Source organism: Anthonomus grandis, chromosome 2 (assembly GCF_022605725.1).
Source record: "Anthonomus grandis grandis chromosome 2, icAntGran1.3, whole genome shotgun sequence".
In the NCBI taxonomy this organism is placed as follows: domain Eukaryota; kingdom Metazoa; phylum Arthropoda; class Insecta; order Coleoptera; family Curculionidae; genus Anthonomus; species Anthonomus grandis.
In genome coordinates, this window is record NC_065547.1 from 9,040,486 (window position 1) to 9,061,663 (window position 21,178).

The following is a 21,178-nucleotide window of genomic DNA, read 5'->3' on the forward strand; positions in this document are numbered from 1 at the left end:
ATGCGGAAAGTGTTTGAGCTCCCCAAAAGATACCCTGGGTTAAGGACTTGAGTGACTATAAATAGGATCAGAACAAACCACTGTCTCTTACCAGCCCACTTGCATAAAATTAAAATAAAACCAGACGACATGTGTTCATGTGGCAGAATAGTTATTATAGAGCATATAGCATTTGAATGTCCGCTAAACTCATGAGAACGAGAAGATTTCTGGTAAGCATGTAACCGCATTTTCGCACGCTTTCCTATTACAATGATCTAACCTTTCAATCACCTGCCATGTCATCTAATATCATTGACACATTCCACAGAGCTGGCAAAATAAAGTTGTCCTGTAAAGGCCTCGCACCACAAAGACAAGAAACCAATTACCCAGAGCCAAATAAAAGCAAGAAAGCATCCTCTAGTAGCAATACAACTAGAGGAAGAAGTCCTGAAACTTCGACATAGGGGAAAATGGAAACACAGGAAGAGGTCAGAATAGCCGGAGCTGCTAAGACCAATCAGTCTCTCTGGAAATAGGAAGACTACGTTGAAGAGAGAGTATAGGAAGGGGATGAAAAGTTGAATCAATGAAAAAAAAATTACAGTTTATAATATGGCGCTATCTTGAATCACAAAAAGAAGCAAAGGATAAACAAGAGCCAGAAAATGCGAAAAAAATAAAGAAGACTAATTCGTTTTTTTTATCTGAGCTTGTCTTATGACACTTGAAAAGTGACAGTTATTTTTATACCTGTTATTTTTACGACAAAATAACAATGGGAAGGGGATAAAAGGTTGAATTGAGGTAACAAAATCACAGTTCATAATGGCGTGATCTTGAATCATAAAAAGAAGCAGAAGATAAACAGGAACCAGAAAACGACGAGAAAAAAAACTAAAAAAGACAAATTCGTTTTCTTTATTTAGCCTTTTTTGTGACACCTGACAAATGACAGTTGACATTAGGATCCGTCTTTACAAACTGTAATTTTTACATCAAAATGAGAATAGGAAGGGTATGACAAGTTAAATTGACGTAACAAATTACAGTATATGATGACGACATCTTGACTCATAAAAACAAGCAGAAAATTAACAGGAACCAGAAAACGATGACAAAAAATTAAAAAAGAAGACAAATTAATTTTTTTATTTGGGCGCGGCTTGTAAGATCTGATAAGTGACAGTTATCATCAAGAAATGCCATTACTGTCATTTTTACGTGAAAATAAGAATAGGAATGGGATGAAAATTTAAATTGATGTAAAAAAATTACAGTTCATAATGGCGCCATTTTGAATCACAAAAAGAAGCAGAAAAAGAACAGTAACCAGAAAACGAGGAAAAATCAAAAGAAGAAGACAAATTCGTTTTTTTTATTTAAGCCTGGCTTATAAGACTTGACAAGTAACAGCTGACATCAACATCCGCCATTACTATCATTTTTACATCAAAATAAGAATAGGAATGGGATAAATAGTTAAATTGATGAAAAAAAATTATAGTTCATAACGACGGAGCATATCAACTATCATTTGTCAGGTGTCATAAGACAATCCCAAATAGAAAAAAAACGAATTGTGTTTTTTTCTCGCCGTTTTCTGGTTCCTGTTTATCTTCTGCTTCGTTTTGTAATTCAAGGTGGCGCCATTATAAACTGTCATTTTGTTACAATAATTCAACTTTGCCATCTTGAATCACAAAATGAAGCAAAAGATATACAGGAATCAGAAAACGACAAGAAAAAAAAACTAAAAAAAGACAGATGACATCTGACATCTGACAAGTAGCAGTTGACATCAAGATCCGCCATTACGAATTATCATTTTTACGTCAACATGAGAATAGGAAGGGGATGAAAAAAGGGTCAACAATAAATAACGATAGCCTGTATAGAGGATTTTTTTGGATCCCTTTGATTCAAACTAGGTCTAATCCATGCAACACGTAGCTTCGATGACTCACCGCGCCCTTCGTAACGATATTCTTGTCCATGCACCCTCGTTGCATTAAGGGCTGCCTGGCACAAATAAATGTACATATAGAGTCATTCACCCCTTGGGGAAATTGCGAAGTCGATTCGGCAACGGACTCCCGTTACTTTTTCGATTTGAATCTACTATCGTTTGGACCAGATTTAGGGTGAATAAAATTCTTAAGGTCAACAATATTCCAGATCGACTTTTTTCATCACATCATCAGATGAATAGATAATATGGTGTGAAAAAATTATCTAAAAAATGGTAAATGGTTTTTTAGCAATATCTATGTTAATAACAACAGTTGAACCACCATTTCAAAGAGATTTTCAATGGCAATTAGACCTGTGTATTTTACCTTTTTTTATTGCATAGTTTTCGATATATTTGGGGTTAAAGGTCATGAAAAATATGTCACTTTTACTCGCGGCTTGAAGCTTCTGTCGGTTGTATCTTTATCTATTGCTAGTTGTTGATTAGATCCCAACCTAAAAAAATGATTCTGATGTCAACCATTTGAATTGCAACTCGTTTCAGTATAACGGGCAAGTTTTTGTTAAATATCTTGATTAGGGCTAGTTTTATCAATAAAATTGTTGACCAGATCATAACCAGATATTTTTCGAAATATCTTGAAATTTGTAGGTTGACATTCGGGTTACACATTTTTCTCCGACCACACCTCTGCAAATTATGAGATATTTTAAAAATTGTTGGCTAAATAGTTCTGAACCCTAAACAATTTTTGTAGAATGTTCTTTTCTGAGTACCACATTTTTTTGTTTCCTGAGAATATTTTGATTAGATTTTAAGATATTTGGAGTTAAAACCAAGTGAAAGATGAAACATTGCTCTTGGACCACACTGCTGCAAATTATGATATATTTTGAAAATTGTTAGTTAAATTGTTTTGGACCCTAAATAATTTTTATAAAATGCTCTTTTCTGAGTACAACACTTTTTGTTTTATGAGAATATTCCGATTCGTTTTTAAGATATTTGGAGTTTAAACCGAGTCAAAGATGAAACATTACTCTTCTACCAGACTGCTGCAAATGAGTATATATTTTCAAAATTATTAGCTAAATTGTCTTGGATCTTAAACAGTTTTGTAAAATGCTCTTTTCTGAGTGCAACCCTTCTTGTTTCATGAGAATATCTTTATTAGTTTTTGAGATATGTGGAGTTTAAACTGAGGATGTTAAAAATGACACATTATTCTTGTACCACACTGCTGCAAATGATGAGATATTTTGAACTAAAAAAAAACTAAAAAACTAAAAAAAAACTGTAGATAATATAAATAGGAGTTCTTAACTAAATGATAACCTACAAAAATGATTCGAAGCTTTTGTTTCAGAAATTGATATTTTTTATGGGCATGACGGGTCCATCAGGAGACCTATATGCACAACTGCCTTGGCAGCCCACTGTTTCGTCAATTCAATTGATATTTTTCGAATTATCTTGAAATTTGTAGGTTGACTGATTTAATTGGAACTCGTCTCGGTCTAACGGGCTAGTTTTTTTTAAATATCTTGATTTGAATTAGTCTTATTAAAAAAACTATAGGTAGCAAATTTGTTTACCAGATTATAACCTACGAAAATGATTTCAAGCATGTGTCTCAGATATTAATACTTTTCAAGATATCTTGAACTTGTAGGTTGACATTTATGTTAAACCTCATCTTAGGCTGACAAGTAGGTTTTTCTTAAATATAAACCGTTTTTCCTTTTGCTTCAAAAAACGTCATCACATAGGAATTTATTCCCTCTCTATGTTCAGGTATCCCCAATAGAGTATGCAATGACTAACAGTGCAAATATTTAGCTCTCCCTCCCCCCCCCCAGTCCATTCAAGCAAATCAAATTTATATACTGCAATAAAGGGAGGAAACAGCCGTTCTTGATATAGCTTTGGGGGGTGTTTCTTATAGCATGTGGTAGCGCTCTCAGCCCTAAATTGGTTTTTGCTTTGGAATTTCGACCTGAGATTGAAGCGAGACCGTAAGGCCGAGCCTTAAGCGAAAATTGATGTTTATTTTATTATTAATCGCGTAAAATATTTTCCCACAGGACGAAGTTTTGTTTAGACGATAAAATTATAGACAAACATGTATTGTATTTTAGCCATATTAACATATAATATAAAAAAATCTCCTCCTCCTTTCCCTTTTTTGAAATGCCATCTTGATTACCAGACCCTCTTCCTTTCTCCATCTTTATTTCTAAGATGGCGTCCTTAGTAACTGTCGTTTTTCCATGTTTTTAACTGTCACCTAAACTCTGTTTTTTTTTTAATGTTACAGTTGGTAAACTGGCCGGCAATATGTCGCCACCTGTACTGAAAAGACGCTTCCAGAAGGCATGCGGGACGCCCCCATGGCGCTGCTAATGCGGCGTCTGCTTGTAGATGCACAGGTAAATAAGGAAAAAATCATCCACTTCATCTGTTTTATTTCTTCCTTTATATTTCAATTATTCTCCTCGTATAGTCTAAGCTTCGCAGAATGGTAGAAGAACATTCTTCAGCTCTCGCAGCCCGGATCGACCCCGACTATCCTACCTCTGCTCCCACCCCCCTGTCGAACCCGTCGAACGAGCATAAGTTTCCAGAAATAGCTGATAACCTGCTACAACCCGTTCAACTCCAAAAATGCGAAATCAAAGAGATCAATAGCGGGGGTGAGGAGGTGAAATTGAAAAATGGCACCTCCAAGTCGAGCTCGATTGAGTCTAGGAGGAGTAAGTCCTTGAATAATACCAGCTCGTTGGACTCGAACGAGGAAGTGAGTAAGGTGAGGGTTTCAGTTATAACAAGTTTTTCTTTTTGTAATTTTTTGTCGTGGTCTTCAGAAGGATATTCAAAAGACCAGATCAAACCCAGTGAAATGCGAACTGTTGGAGACTGAAAATAGAACATTACTTAGGGACAATATGACAATACGAGAGGGTGGCAGCCCTGTAAAGGACAGCAGATCATCCCTTGAAAATGTGAGGTCCGACTCGCCGAAGCCGGGGTGTAGCAGCCAACCGGATATGGGTGAGTTCGGATAAAATGAGTCAACGTTTGGAGTTTTATGGTCTTTTTGTCTACGTACTGTTTTACTGCTTTTTACTGAAAATATTGCAAAAGGCCTTAGAACATTGAAAATCTAGAATTAGTACTATTTTATTATATAAAAAAATTAAGTTGATGATGGTTTCTTCAAAACGAAACGTCGTACGAAAAATCTCGCAATGTTATTTTATTATTATTATTTTTTAGAGCTTAAAAAGTGGCCATGAGAATGTGTCGTTTGTTTGTTTATATCTTTTTAAATAACGCCAGAAAAAAATAAGAACGAAATCGGCAAATATCGGTTTTTCTTGAATATCTCCGGAACTACTCAAAATTAAAACTTTCTAAACGGCGTATTGTTAGGCTCTAAAATGCGCAACTTTTCTCTAATTTAATCAACCTCGTATCTCCTATAGCTGCCGAGATCTCCATGATAGACATCCTTATCTTGGACACACTGTATACATTTTTTTTGATACTCTTATATAGCTACCCTGAACTGACTACTGTGCAAAACAAAATTTAATGCCTAATGTCATTGGAACTGCTGCCATTCATTGTTTTAACCATTAACGGGCGGAAATGCACGGTTTTCTTCTTTTTTCAGCTCATCCAAGGTTTTCTCCCTTACTTGAAAAATCAGCAAAAGTTTTTTCAGAACCTACTAAATGGGCTACTTAGCCCAACTTTCATAATTTTGTGACATTCATGGTTTTCTCCCGAGACCCTTCATTTATTTTGTTGTTATATTTGGTTTTATTTAGCTCTAAAGTCGTTTTTTTGTGCTAATCTTCGAATCTCGAACTTCCAACCGAATCAACCCGACATGGATACATCTCAATAAAACGGGCCATCGGGCTCTCAAAGTTTGAACTTTAATAGAGTGATTCGACGACCGATATAAACTTTCACTACCTTTTTACGCTCTCGTCCGCGACAAATTGCCCCCTTTTAGATACCCAGAGAATCCATAATATTTTACTGCTCTTCACCCCCGCAATGTTCGAAGAGCATTTTACAAATTTATTTTCCCAGCTATAGGGCGAATACTTCGATTTATTCAGCTTTAAAAAATCTCAATTACTTGTTACGGCCAATTGGCTACTAAAGGCCTCATCCGTATCGTTCCGTCTCTGGTTTTAGCAAATTGTAATTTGTTTACGGTCTAATAAGTTTTTGATTATAGCGGTCGTTGACAGTGTGTAATTTATTCACTTTTTTCAGATTCCTCTTCACCCAGATCGAACCGGAGCTCGGACGGAGGCAACCCGGATGACCTCTTGGCTTTGCTTCCCTCGCCATCAAACTTCCCAAAATCTAACTCGGTTATTCGTAGGCTGAGGCAAGAGAACGACAGGTAAGGCCTTACAGTCTCGTATCACACTAACTAAGTTTTAACTAACTTAACACACTAACACTAAGTTTTAACTTAAAAAGAATCAGGCAAAAAAAAGATGATAGTCCATGGAACATGATTTCGAGGAAATACAAATTTCAATTTACAAACTCAGTAGATATTATAAATTATCAATTGGTCTCAACCTCAAAATTTACTATCAGCGTTTTTTTCCCTTGTAAAATAAAAGTCCCATGTTACTTGGTTTATTGACTTTTTATTAATAATCATTCTATTCTTATATTCGGTTTGATTTGAATATACTATTTAACAGTTCAGCAATAAACTGGTGTCATCGTACTCAATATCCTGAGAATGTTATTACTCCATTTATTATAATGCTTACTAAACTATTTTAAGGTGAATGTACTTATGGTAGCCTAAACCTAACCTTGCAATATTTCCTAACTGGAATAAAATAGAATGATTGCTAATAAATATGTTGGAGTTTAATGATCCTTTACACTTCCCCTTCCTAGAGAATGACCTTCATTATGGCCACTTGTAAAGGGCATCATCCAGAAAACAAAAATCCTAATAGTAATAAAATGTCGATGCTGATTACAACTTTGTATATGCCGATATTGGATATCAGGGAAGAATTTCTGACGGAGGTGTTTTTAGAAATGCAACTTTGTTTAAAAAACTCGAAGAAAATTCTTTTAATTTGCCAAATCCAGATGTTTTACCAGGAAGACACAACCATATCCCGTATGTTTTCGTTGCTGATGAAGCCTTCCCTTTAAAAGATAATATTTTAAAACCATACCCAGGCTCTCATCAAAATGGATCTTCCAAACGAGTTTTTAATTATAGACTTTCTCGAGCGAGAAAAATTGTTGAAAACGTATTCGGTATATTATCTGCGGTGTTTCGAGTTTTAAGGAAGCCAATGTTGTTAGAACCACATAAAGCAGAAAATAATGTTATGACATGTATTTACTTGCACAATTATTTGAGAAAAAATCAATCTTCGAAACATGTGTATAGTCCAAATGGAAGTTTTGATACCGAGATAAATGGACAAATAATAGAAGGATTATGGCAAAAACAATCCGATGGTCAAACTGGATTAACCACCATTCCAAAAGTAGCTCGAAAATCGGCTACAAGTGCTGAACAAATACGAGCTGAGTTTGCCGAATATTTTACGTCCAACGGTGCTTTACCTTGGCAAAATGATTATGCATAGAAAAGGTATCTCTACTGTGTTGTGACATCGATGTATTTTTAATATGTTGTTTTTTTGTATTTTAGGTTTCACATTCACAAAATTCACAAAAACCTATTTTTGCAAAATTCATGAAAAACTGCCTATTTTTTTAAAATTAGTACCTATATTAATTAAGAAATAATAAAGTAGGTATATATACTTACAATTTCAGTGTTTTAAGTTTTTCTTGGACGAAACTTGCTATTTAAAAACTGCATAGCTTGGAATGCAAACCATTTTGAACAGTATAAATCTTCTGTTCCCATTCCAGAAAACGTCGTATTTTCACGGCGAACTTCTCGGCGGTAAGAAGTCATTAACAATTTTTTTCTTAACTTCTGAGATGTCGCAATTAAATTGACTAGCTATGTTTTGCCAAATGTCTATTTTCTTTTTTGACAATTTAAATTGTAAATTTGTAAAGTCCCATAAAATAGGGTTAACCCTATAAATTTCTATTAATTTTAAACACAAATCATCGGTCCACTCCATATCAAAAATATGCACAGAATACGCACGCACAGAACAAATGTTTTCGAACGACTGAAATTTGAAAATAATCCAAATCTCGTCCACACCAAATTCGACACAAACAGGTATCTCTTTGATGTTACCGCTCGACTACCGAACGCAAGCCAACGCCAACTTTGCCATTGGGAAGCGTTGGTTTCGATTGGCCGCCGCCGTACACACCAAAACCAACGCGTCCCAAGCTACTTCACATGTGCCGTTGGCTAGCGTTGGAAATTCGGTCTGGACGGGGCTTTAAGACAATCGTTAACGCTTGAAAAATTACCGGCTTGAATTACTAAGCCGCGTACAGACCGAGTTTCCAACGCCAAACCCCTCGTTCCAAGCACATGTGACGTTGGCGTTGGTCGTTGGAAACGATTGGAATGCGCTCGTCCACACCAAAATTTAAATTTGAGTTGGACTTGGTCGGACTGGGTTGGTAAAGGTTCGGAGACTGACTAGTGCTGGATGCTAGTCTGTCACACTATGTCAAGCGACGAGGACGATTTACTGCTTGCGAGTGCGGGGTTTTTAATAATTAATTCTATAATTATTTCAAATAAAAAGAAGAAGAAACGGCGTAGACGTTGGTGGGTAACAACACCATTTAAGAATAGAAGTTTGTATAGTGGCAGCCACTTACTAAATGAACTACAAAATGAAGATGGTGGACATTTTAAAAATTTTTGTAGAATGACCCCAGAAATGTTCAATACATTATTGCTTCTTGTGAAACCAAAAATTGAGCGGAAGAATACAAGTTATAGAAGTGCTATTCCAGCTAAAGAGAGGCTTGCTGTTACACTGCATTTTTTGGCAACTGGAAATTCTTATTCAAGTTAAGCGTTTACATTCAAAATGTCAAAACAGTCTATATCGAGTATTATTCCTGAAGTGTGTGCCGCTGTTATTAAAAGTCTACAAGAATATATAAAGGTAAGTTTTATTATTTTAATTATTATCTACAAACATATTAGAAATTGATGATTGCTGCTTGGGAGTACTTAACGTTTCATTTTCATTTGGTGCGTTAATAAGAAATTCTGCGGATAATGGAGCCATCGATGATCTAGAAGTAGATCAATTAGTATTTGTATATTGCTGATTCTGATGGCCACCATAGTAAGTTCCTGGTGATGACAATGGCGATGGTACGTAAATAGGGGTTGAAGTATTACTCCATTGAAACGTTGATTGCATTTTGTATCTTCCCATCTCAGCTTGAAAAAGGATATTTGCAAATTCGTGCTTTACAACACCACGCGTATGATTGTCAGATTTTTCTAGCTGAGTGCCGATATATTCTCCATATAATACGCATTCGTTTTTTTCATTTTTCCTTGCCCTTTTGTCACTAAGATTTTATATGACAGCAAAAGCTGCTTCGATTCGGGGGTCCTCCGGTTCACGTCTTTTAGCTGCCACTTTAAACGAAGTAGAAGGTTTAGAAAAATTAGACTTAGACTTATGTTCAGTCGATAGGTTACGGTTCGAAATTACTGATGTGGAACTACACGAACTATTTTCTTTATCTGGAACTGCTGGTGTAGAGCTAACCTGCTGAATAGTAACCTCGTCATCCTCGTTTTCTTGTGGTTCTGTTGACGCGTTTAATTCGTCGTCATCCTGAGATCCCTGAGTATCATCGGCGTAAGCAGACTCTTATAAAAAAAAGTAACATATTACTTTTGAGATAGTTTTAATAAGAAACTTTTATGGTATTAACCACACAAACAATTTATTTTATCTAAGGACTATTTACTAATGAACGCATTATGCTTGTCATAGTAACCATAAAATGTTATTCATATTACACTGCTTTAAAATGAGGTATCACTCGACCCTTATTCCCATTTAAGATTTTAGGAATCAACCGCGCCACTGCATAGGGGATGAAGCTAGGGGCCTCTAAATATTTTAAAAAATCATCCCCCTGAAATTAAAAATCGACGTGTGCAAGCGATTTTTTTGATTGCCTAGATATAGCCATTGTAAGTTTTTAAATTGTCACCCTGTATATCTTTAATTACATTTATAATCCAACTAAACATAGATTGACCAATAGAATACTAAAAACCTGATTAAAAAAGAATATTTTTAAAAAATATTAGATTAGGTGGTTGAATTTCATCAAAAAAATGAGGTGTCCCGAACTCAGTGATGAGCAGTTTATTTTAAAAGTACCACTGGTCGAAATTGTAACACCCTCTATCAATACGATTTATTTTTTACAGATGCCTGAAACTAAAGACGAGTGGCTAAATGTTGCCCGATAATACGAAGAAAACTGAAGCTTTCCGCATTGTATCGGCGCCATGGATGGGAAGCACATACAGTTGCAAGCCCCAATTAATACTGGCAGCAATTTTTTTAATTATAAGTCAACATTTAGCACTGTTCTGTTTGCACTTGTAGATGCTGACTAATTTTTTATATGCAAACGTTGGATGTCAGGGAAGAATTTCGGATGGAGGTGTATTTAGAAATACATCTCTATGCAAACAACTTGAGCAAAATGCTTTGAACTTACCAGATATGTGGCTCTATTTACTACGAAGAAATAAACCAGTTCCGTATGTTTTTGTTGCGGATGAGGCATTCCCTTTAAAAAATAATATTATGAAACCTTATCCAGGATCACATGAAAAAGGGTCAGTTAAACGCATTTTCAATTATAGATTATTTAGGTCAAGAAGGATAGTTGAGAATGTATTTGGAATTCTATCCGCAGTTTTCAGAGTACTAAGAAAACCATTGCTTTTAGAGCCAGAAAAAGCTGATAATTGTAATGGCGTGCATTTATTTGCATAATTTTCTCAGAAAGAACCAGTCTACCAAACATGTTTACAAACCGAATGGAACTTTTGACACTGAAGTAAACAGGCAGCTAATAGAAGGATCGTGGAGGCGTCAATTCGGTGAGAGCACCTTACTCTCGATACCTAAAGTGGCTAGAAAATCTGCTTCAAATGCAGAAGAAATTCGAAAGGAATATGCAGAGTATTTCGCACTTCAAGGACGTGTACCCTGGCAAGATGACTATGCATAATATTTTCCATTTTAGTTTGTATTAATAATTATCCACTCGGAAGGAAAATAAACGCACCACTCTAAAATTATGAAAAAAATTAATACTGTGCCAAAAATCAAAGAGCTAATACTGGATTTGCAAACTTCAATCCATTTCTTAGCTATCGTGTTATGGCGATTTTTTTAATAAAATTTTTATAGTGCTATTTTGACACTTAAACACACCTAAAAAAACTTTTTTCCTAACTTTAGGCGAAATTGACTAGTCCCATTCGAAAAAGCGGTAAAAATTATACATTTTCTAAAAATTTCATCAAAATTGAACAATGGAGAGTCCAAATATAAAATTTTAAAAGTGCCAAAAATTGCCCATTTTCCGCTATTTTTGCAGAAATCCTAAAAAACGCGCTATTTTTGCCACTTTTCAAATTTCATATCTAAACTATCCATTTCTTCAAGTTTAATGGCATTTTCAAGATGTGTATAATTTTCACCGCTCTTTCAAATGGGACTAGCCAATTTCACCTAAAGTTACACAGAAAAAGTTTTTTTTAAAGCTTTTTTTAAGAGTGTCAAAAAGGCACTATAAAAATTTTATTAAAAAAATCGCCAAAACACGTCAGCTGAGAAATGGATTGAAGTTTGCAAATCCAGTATTAGCTCTTTGATTTTTGGTACAGTATTCATTTTTTATTCCCTTTCATAATTTTAGGGTGGTGCGTTTATTTTGCTTCCAAGTAGTTAGTCCTATGTACCTATGCTATTAAAATGTACTTACTTTTTCTGTGTTTTGTGTTGTTCTTGGACGAAACTTATCATTTAAAAACTGCATTGATTTAAAGGCAAACCATTTTGAGTGATACGTGTCTTCTGTGCCCATTCCCGAACGCACCAACCCTTCACGTTTCATTTCACGGCGATACGAAGTTAACAAGCTCTCCATTTTCTTTTTTACTTGATTTTCTTCACATTTAAATTCTGCTCCAATAGTTTCCATATATCTGGTTTCTTCTTTGACATTTTATATTGTTTATGAGTAGGGTCCCACAATATTGGATGTTGTCTATAGCACTTAAATAACTTAAGGCTTAATTCTTCAGTCCACTCCATTTTTCCCGTCTTAAAATTAAAAGCAAACGCGAATCTTCTCTCACCGATGGCAGACAAACGACTAAAAACACTAAAATCGTGTTCGCGACAAATCCTGTCCAAACCAAATCATATTTCCCTTTGATGTACCGCTCAAAGACCGAACGCAATCGAACGTCAACGGCGCCATTGGAAGCGGTTGGAAACCGTTGGCTTACGTTGGCTCGCGCCGTACTCACCAATCCGAACACCTCCAAATCTGTAACCACATGTGCCTTGGACTGTGTTGGTTTAGGTTGGAAATACGGTCTGTACGCGGCTTAACGAGAAAACACGCTTAAAGAAAAGAAAAACAAGTAAAAAAGAAAATGGAGAGCTTGTTAACTTCGTATCGCCGTGAAATGAAACGTGAAGGTTTGGTGCGTTCGGGAATGGGTACAGAAGACAAGTATCACTCAAAATGGTTTGCCTTTAAATCAATGCAGTTTTTAAATGATAAGTTTCATCCAAGAACAACACAAAACACAGAAAAAGTAAGTACATTTTAATAGCATAGGTACATAGAATTAACTACACTTGGAAGCAAAATAAACGCACCACCCTAAAATTATGAAATGAAATAAAAAATGAATACTGTGCCAAAAACCAAAGAGCTAATACTGTATTTGCAAACTTCACTCCATTTCTCAGCTGATGTGTTTTGGCGATTTTTTTAATAAAAGCTTTAAAAAAAAAAGGTGAAATTGGCTAGTCCCATTTGAAAGAGCGGTGAAAATTATACACATCCTGAAAATGCCATTAAACTTGAAGAAATGGATAGTTTAGATATGAAATTTTAAAAGTGGTAAAAATAGCGCGTTTTTTAGGATTTCTGCAAAAATAGCGGAAAATGGGCAATTTTTGGCACTTTTAAAATTTTATATTTGAACTATCCATTGTTCAATTTTGATGGAATTTTTAGAAAATGTATAATTTTTACCGCTCTTTCGAATGGGACTAGTCAATTTCACTTAAAGTTAGGAAAAAAGTTTTTTTAAAGCGTTTTTTAAAAGTGTCAAAATGGCACTATAAAAATTTTACTAAAAAAATCGCCATAACACGATAGCTGAGAAATGGATTGAAGTTTCCAAATCCAGTATTAGCTCTTTGATTTTTGGCACAGTATTAACTTTTTTCATAATTTTAGGGTGGTGCGTTTATTTTGCTTCCGAGTGTATAATTATTAATACAAACCAAAATGGAAAATATTATGCATAGTCATCTTGCCAGGGTACACGTCCTTGAAGTGCGAAATACTCTGCATATTCCTTTCGAATTTTTTCTGCATTTGAAGCAGATTTTCTAGCCACTTTAGGTATTGAGGGTAAGGTGGTCTCACTCAATTGACGCCTCCACGATCCTTCTATTAGCTGCCCGTTTACTTCGGTGTCAAAAGTTCCATTCGGTTTGTAAACATGTTTGGTAGACTGGTTCTTTCTGAGAAAATTATTTCAAATAAATGCACGCCATTACAATTATATCAGCTTTTTCTGGCTCTGCAAGCAATGGTTTTCTTAGTACTCTGAAAATTGCGGATAGAATTCCAAATACATTCTCAACTATCCTTCTTGCCCTGGATAATCTATAATTGAAAATGCGTTTAACTGACCCTTTTTCATGTGATCCTGGATAAGGTTTCATAATATTATTTTTTAAAGGGAATGCCTCATCCGCAACAAAAACATACGGAACTAGCTTATTTCTTCCTAGTAAATTATGTGGATCTGGTTCACAAGTTCAAAGCATTTTGCTCAAGTTGTTTGCATAGAGATGTATTTCTAAATACACCTCCGTCCGAAATTCTTCCCTGACATCCAACGTTCTCATATAAAAAATTATAGTCAGCATCTACAAGTGCGAACAGAACAGTGCTAAATGTTGACTTATAATTAAAAAAATTGCTGCCAGTATTAATTGGGGCTTGCAACTGTATGTGCTTCCCATCCATGGCGCCGATACAATGCGGAAAGCTCCAGTTTTCTTCGTACTGTCGGGCAACATTTAGCCACTCGTCTTTAGTTTCAGGCATCTGTAAAAAATAAACCGTATTGATACAGGGTGTTACATATTCGACCAGTGGTGCTTTTAAAATAAACTGCTCATCACTGAGTTCGGGACACCTCATTTTTTTATGAAATTCAACCACCTAATCTAATTTTTTTTTAAATATTCTTTTTTAATCAGGTTTTTAGCATTCTATTGGTCAATCTATGTTTAGTTGGCCCCTGATTATAAATGTAATTAAAGATATACAGGGTGACAATTTAAGAACTTACAATGGCTATATCTAGGCAATCAAAAAAAAATCGCTTGCACACGTCCATTTTTAATTTCAGGGCGATGATTTTTTAAAATATTTAGAGATCCCTAGCTTCATCCCTTATCCAGTGGCGCGGTTGATTCCTAAAATCTTAAATGGGAATAATACCCGACCGGTGATGCCTCATTTTAAAGCAGTGTAATATGAATAACATTTTATGGTTACTATGACAAGCATAATGCGTTCATTAGCAAATAGTCCTTAGATAAAATAAATTGTTTGTGTGGTTAATACCATAAAAGTTTTTTATTGAAACTATCTCAAAAGTAATATGTTACTTTTTTTTATAAGAGTCTGCTTAAGCCGATGATACTCAGGGATCTCAGGATGACGACGAATTAAACGCGTCAACAGAACCACAAGAAAACGAGGATGACGAGGTTACTATTCAGCAGGTTAGCTCCCCGGTTAGCTCTACACCAGCAGTTCCAGATAAAGAAAATAGTTCGTGTAGTTCCACATCAGTAATTTCGAACCGTAACCTATCGACTGAAAATAAGTCTAAGTCTAATTTTTCTAAACCTTCTACTTCATTTAAAGTGGCAGCTAAAAGACGTGAACCGGAGGACCCCCGAATCGAAGAGCTTTTGCTGTCATACAAAATCTTAGTGACAAAAGGGCAAGGAAAAATTTTAAAAACGAATGCGTATTATATGGAGAATATATCGGCAGTCAGCTAGAAAAATCTGACAATCATACGCGTGCTGTTGTAAAGCACGAATTTGCAAATATCCTTTTTCAAGCTGAGATGGGAAGATACAAAATGCAATCAACGTTTTAATGGAGTAATACTTCAACCCCTAGTTACGTGTCATGGCCATTGCCATCACCTGGAACTTATTATGGTGGCCATCAGAATCAGCAGCAATATACAAATACTAATTGATCTACTCCTAGATCATCGATGGCTCCATCATTCGCAGAATATCTTATTAACGCACCAAATGAGAATGAAACTTTAAGTACTCCCAAGCAGCAATCACCATTTTGTAATATGTTTGTAGATAATAATTAAAATAATAAAACTTACCTTTATATATTCTTGTAGACTTTCAATAACAGCGGCTAAACTTGAATAAGAATTTAATAAACGCTAAACTTGAATAAGAATTTCGAGTTGCCCAAAAATGCAGTGTAACAGCAAGCCTCTCTTTAGCTGGAATAGCACTTCTATAATTTGTATTCTTCCGCTCAATTTTTGGTTACACAAGAAGCAATAATGTATTAAAAATTTCTGGGATCATTCTACAAAAAATTTTTAAAATGTCCACCATCTTCATTTTGTAGTTCATTTAGTAAGTGGCTGCCACTATACAAACTTCTATTCTTATATGGTGTTATTATCCACCAACGTCTAGGCCGTTTCTTCTTCTTTTTATTTGAAATAATTATAGAATTAATTATTAAAAACCCTGCACTCGCAAGCAGTAAATCGTCCTCGTCGCTTGACATAGTGTGACAGACTAGCATCCACCACTAGTCAGTCTCCGAACCTTTACCAATCCAGTCCGACCAAGTCCAACTCAAATCTAAATTTTGGTGTGGACGAGCGCATTCCAATCGTTTCCAACGACCAACGCCAACGTCACAAGTGCTTGGAAGGAGGGGCTTGGCGTTGGAAACTCGGTCTGTACGCGGCTTTAGTTGATTTTACCTTGGTTTCTATGGTATAACTCTCTGTAACTTGTGCTGGTACGCCTTCTGAAATAAAAGATTTTTGCAATTTGTCTGCTAATGCTTCGATTTCAGCAGCATATGAAGTTGCATCTTTGTGGTTTTGTTTACAGTTTCAGAGTCTAGATGTTAATAAACGAGAACTGTCGCCCTTAATATTACTTTTAAGCTTATCTATAATTTGATTTATTGTTTGTTCATTTGTTATTAGAGTTTGCGCTTTTCCCGTTAAACGGGTTTTAATAAAAGCTAAAGCATTATTTTCATGACCTGTTGCTTGCAGTAGTTCTAAGCAATCCAAAACTGATTGAAAATGTTCAAATGTACCATCAAATTAGGTCGAAACTAACTTACTAGCAAGATTAAAAAAATTGGCTGCGGTTGCCATTGTTGTAATATTAATAATTTCAACTTCGTCGTCGCTTCCGTTCTCACTTTCTACAATAGTAGGATTTATGTTCGAAAAAATGGACTGTGGAATTATGATTTAAAGTTCTAATGATTGAAATGATTTTACTAATTTATCTCTGATATAAGAAAAATATTGTGTACAAATGTCTCTCTCTAATCGATCTAAGGAATTCCACGACTGCCTAACTGTGCTTGTAAATGTATTATATTAATTCAGTTCTAACCTTCTCACTGCGAGGAACATTTTTCTTTAGCACTCGTTTCGATTCTTTTGCAACTTGAGTTTTAATTACTGACAATTTTATATTTAATTCTTCGTGTTGCATTTAAACATATTAAAACACTATAATAAGGGCATACTTTAAAAACAGTCTAATCGCAAAAATAACTTAAAAAAAATAATGAAATTGTTAAAATAAATTTCATAAATTCCTAAACTACTAATTACAATTTAAAAAAAAATTATGATCCTTTACACCCTGATGCTTGAACATTCATTGTTTTTTTCTAGTATACCGTATTTTAAATGATTGATACTTATTTATTTATTTGGTGACCATATAGGGATACAACAGGCTACACGCCCAAAAAGGTATCCACAAACTTATCTTAACTAACTTAAATATACTATTTTATTGAGAATAATATAACTAACTGACTAAATGGTTAAGTACATAAATCAAAATAATTTGAATATAAAAGACTTAAAAAAAAGTAATTTTTTAATGCTAAATTTCTACATTAGCCTCATAAACTTTCAAAGACAATATTTCGTTTTAAAGTATTTTTAACTGTATTAAGTGACATGTTAAAAACGTCTAATGAACGGCAGTACAAATTATAACTTTTTGATATTCTACATAATGGAACTCTCCATCTGACCGCGATTTGTTTTCCTGAATAGAATAAAAAATAATTCGCTCGATCTGATGTTGACTTGAGGAATGTTAAATTTAAAACAGGACAAAATGACAAAATGATAATTCATTACTTTATATAAAAACGAAACATCAATTATCAAACGTCTGTCGAAAAGTGAAATCACGCCAAAATGCTCTCGAATTAAATTGACATCTTGATATATGAACCGAAGCGGGTTTTAAAATAAAGAAATCTTAAAAGTTTGTTTTGGATGCTTTCAAATCGAATGTACATTTCATAACTAGGGTTCCATATAATGCTTCCAAAGTTCAATTTTCCATGAATCAATGTATTAAATAAACATTTAATAGCTCCAGATCAAATCAATCAATCAAATCAAATATGCTTTACTGTCAAAAAATTTAAAAAATGTTGTAGACAAAGCTATACATAAAAAGCAAAACTCACAAATATAGAAATCAAAATACAAGTACTGAATAAATATATACAAAACTGGGTACAAAAGACATAAATGTACTTGGTCAAATTTCTTATACTTATACTTAATGTAAAAAGTCAGAAAATAGGAAAGTAAATAAAAATAGTAAAAAAAGTAACAAAAACACTCAAAAACATTAATACAATGTTTAAAAAGTCATAAGAAATTTTATAGAAATTTAGCAATACAAAATATTGCTATTCTACATCGTAAAAAATTTAATAATTAGCTAGTGCGTGCATGATACTCAAACATTAATATTAAAAAAAAATCATCTACTGCATATAAAGCTCTCTCCAGTAAATATGATTTCAAAGCATTGCGAAATCGAGGAAAAGATGTCAATGATTTAATTTCCAAAGGCAGATGATTGTGCATTTTTTTAGCTCCGTAAAGAATAGAGCTTTTTATTAATTCTGACCTTGGGATTGGCATATAAAGATCATGATCTGCCTTTCCAAGTGGATAATTGCGAGATGGTCTATTAGGAATTTCTGATATATGCTTGCGAACCAAGCAAATAGATTCAAGAATGAATAAAGATGGAAGAGTTAATATTTTAAATCTTTTAAACATTTCTTGGCAGTGAGCTCGACTATCAAGTCCTAGTAAATAAGTAAATAGCGAACCGCTCTCTTTTATAGTTTAAAAATGCGCTCAAACTGAGTCGCACAGCATGTGCCCCAGAATGGAAGAGCCTAACGAAGATGGGATTCAAAAAGGGCATAATACACTGTTCTTGATGACGAAAGATTTAATTCCCTGAAAACTGATCTTATGGCAAAACAAGCTGAACTTAATTTTTTAGATAAAACATCGATATGTAATTCCCACTTCAAAGAGCTGTCAACAATAAGTTCCAAAAATTTCACAGATTCAACAACGTTCAAGCTGGTGTTGCTAAGTACAAAGGGTTGGATAGTACCTTTATAAGATAAGACTTTAGTTTTTAAAATGTTTAAGCAGAGAAGATTCGAATCGCACCACGATTTAATGTTGATAAGGTCTTTAGCAATAGTTGCATGAAGTGCCGCAACATCCGGATTGCTCCATGTAAAGCTAGTATCATCGGCAAAGAGACAGATTTTGGCGCAAATGTTAAAATGGGCCATATCATTAATAAATAGCAGAAACAGAATTGGGCCCAGAACTGAACCTTGAGGTACCCCACATTCTATTGGTCTGTTAGAAGACATGGTCGTATCAACCTTTACAAGCTGACTTCTGTAGCTAAGATAGGACTTAAACCATTTGAGAAGCGTTCCTCTGAACCCATAATGCTGTAATTTGTTGATCAAGATATTATGGTTTACACAATCAAGCCTTGAAGAAATCACAGAAAATAGTTGCTGTTGAATGATGATTATTTATACTGGAGTAAAAACTGTTAAAAAGGGAGAACATAGCATCATTAGTGCATTTATTACTCAAGAAGCCAAATTGATGGGGAGTTAGTATTTTATATTTAAACAGGAATGATAATAGCTTTTTTTTAACCAATCTTTCTATGATCTTCGATAATGTTGGAAGGAGAGCGATTGGGCGATAATTTGAAGTTTGCTCTTTATCTCCTCCTTTATGCAAGGGAATAATTATTGCAGTCTTAAGGCAGTTAGGAAGGACCCCATTTTGAAATGATTTGTTAACTAGCTTTCTCAGATGGTTTAAGGTGTTATCAGGCAGATTTAAGAACATTTTTAGAGTAAGACCATCTGTACTAGATGATAATTCGTTTCTTATTTCATTTATTCTACTTTGAAGCTCTGTTATTAGTAGAGGGCTAAAAAAGAAACTTTATAAGTTTGCATTAGAGAGATATGAAAGTGGATCATGAGAAGGTGTTATAGTAGTCATTAGGTTTTTAGCCACGTTTACAAAGTAATCGTTAAGATTCTCAGGTGGAGAGGAGATAGTGCTAATTGAAGAAGGCTTATTTCTTAATTCGTTAACAATAGACCATGTTTCTTTAGCAACGTTACCAGAATTAGCCAGCCTGTTATTATAATAAATACCTTTTGCGGCTTTTATTGCTTTTCGATATAATTTCCTGTATAGCCTTACATAATTATGAAAAAATATAGTGTCCGAAAATTTTTTTAGGTATGATAAAGAGCGCATGTTCCTTGCAGACACACGTAAGCCTTTAGTGGACCAGGGCTTATGATGCTTAATTTTGATGAATCTATAAGGAAAGGACTTATTCACAATACTTGACAACGTCTTTACAAATCTAGAAAACTCACCATCGATATCATCAGAGATAAGCTGTTTGGCATAGATTCTTGAACTTCAAAAAAAATTTTTTTACCAAAATACGGCATAATTTACGAAAATTATTTTTGCTTAAAGTGTCAATAGTAAATCTGGCCAAAACAGCTTCATGGTCAGAAAAACCTGAATTGAGAACAGTACAATCAACGAAGTTCAGAGTAAAAGATGACACGATATAGTCAATGGTGCTGGAAATATTTTTAGTTATTCTGGTTGGTGAATTTACATGCATTAAAAAACCCATTGAATCGAAAATAGACTGAAGAGATTCTTGAGCAAACACACTTAATTTACTTTTTAGAGGCATGGATTCTAGCAAGCTTAGAAGTTTTAGACAGAAAGTCGGTACATCAGCGTCAGGTGTTTTATAAACACAAACAATATAGAGGTCATATAACTTATGGTGAACGATGGAAAATTCAAAAACTTTTTCAGATAATAAGTTATCAAACTTAGTTACTGGTGAAAAATCGGTGATTGTAGACATTATCATAGTACCTCCATGGGATAAATTACTTCTGTTAAATCTTGCTATTGTAGTGTAATTTTTAATAAAGACAGGTTCATCTATGTTTAAGCAATGTTCAATTATAGCAACTTTTTTATGGAAAATTTAGCTCTTCCAATAAAAGAAATACATCATTAGTTTTGTGTCTTAAGGAGTGAATATTAAGTAGAAATGCACTAAGCTTGCTATTGTCTGATTTATCAGAGGGTGCTTGATCCTCTTTTCGCGTCACTTTATCTAAAAATTTTTATTTCTAGATGGGGAACCGCTAGAAAAATAGTTAGCATGACTTTCCCTAACTTTTTGAAGTCTTTCACATGAAAAAAGG

At 34.4% G+C, this 21,178-nt stretch overlaps 1 protein-coding gene across 2 annotated transcripts in view; it reads left to right on the plus strand.

Moving 5' to 3' along the window:
- LOC126746232 (kazrin) overlaps positions 1-21,178 on the plus strand; it is a 160,609-nt gene that overhangs the window by 110,554 nt on the left and 28,877 nt on the right. For both annotated transcript variants that reach the window (XM_050454397.1, XM_050454389.1), the window contains exons 2-5: positions 4,275-4,386; positions 4,461-4,763; positions 4,822-5,008; positions 6,251-6,383. In XM_050454397.1, coding sequence (XP_050310354.1) covers positions 4,333-4,386; positions 4,461-4,763; positions 4,822-5,008; positions 6,251-6,383 — 677 coding nt within the window. In that variant the 5' untranslated portion in view covers positions 4,275-4,332. The remainder of the gene's footprint in view (positions 1-4,274; positions 4,387-4,460; positions 4,764-4,821; positions 5,009-6,250; positions 6,384-21,178) is intronic.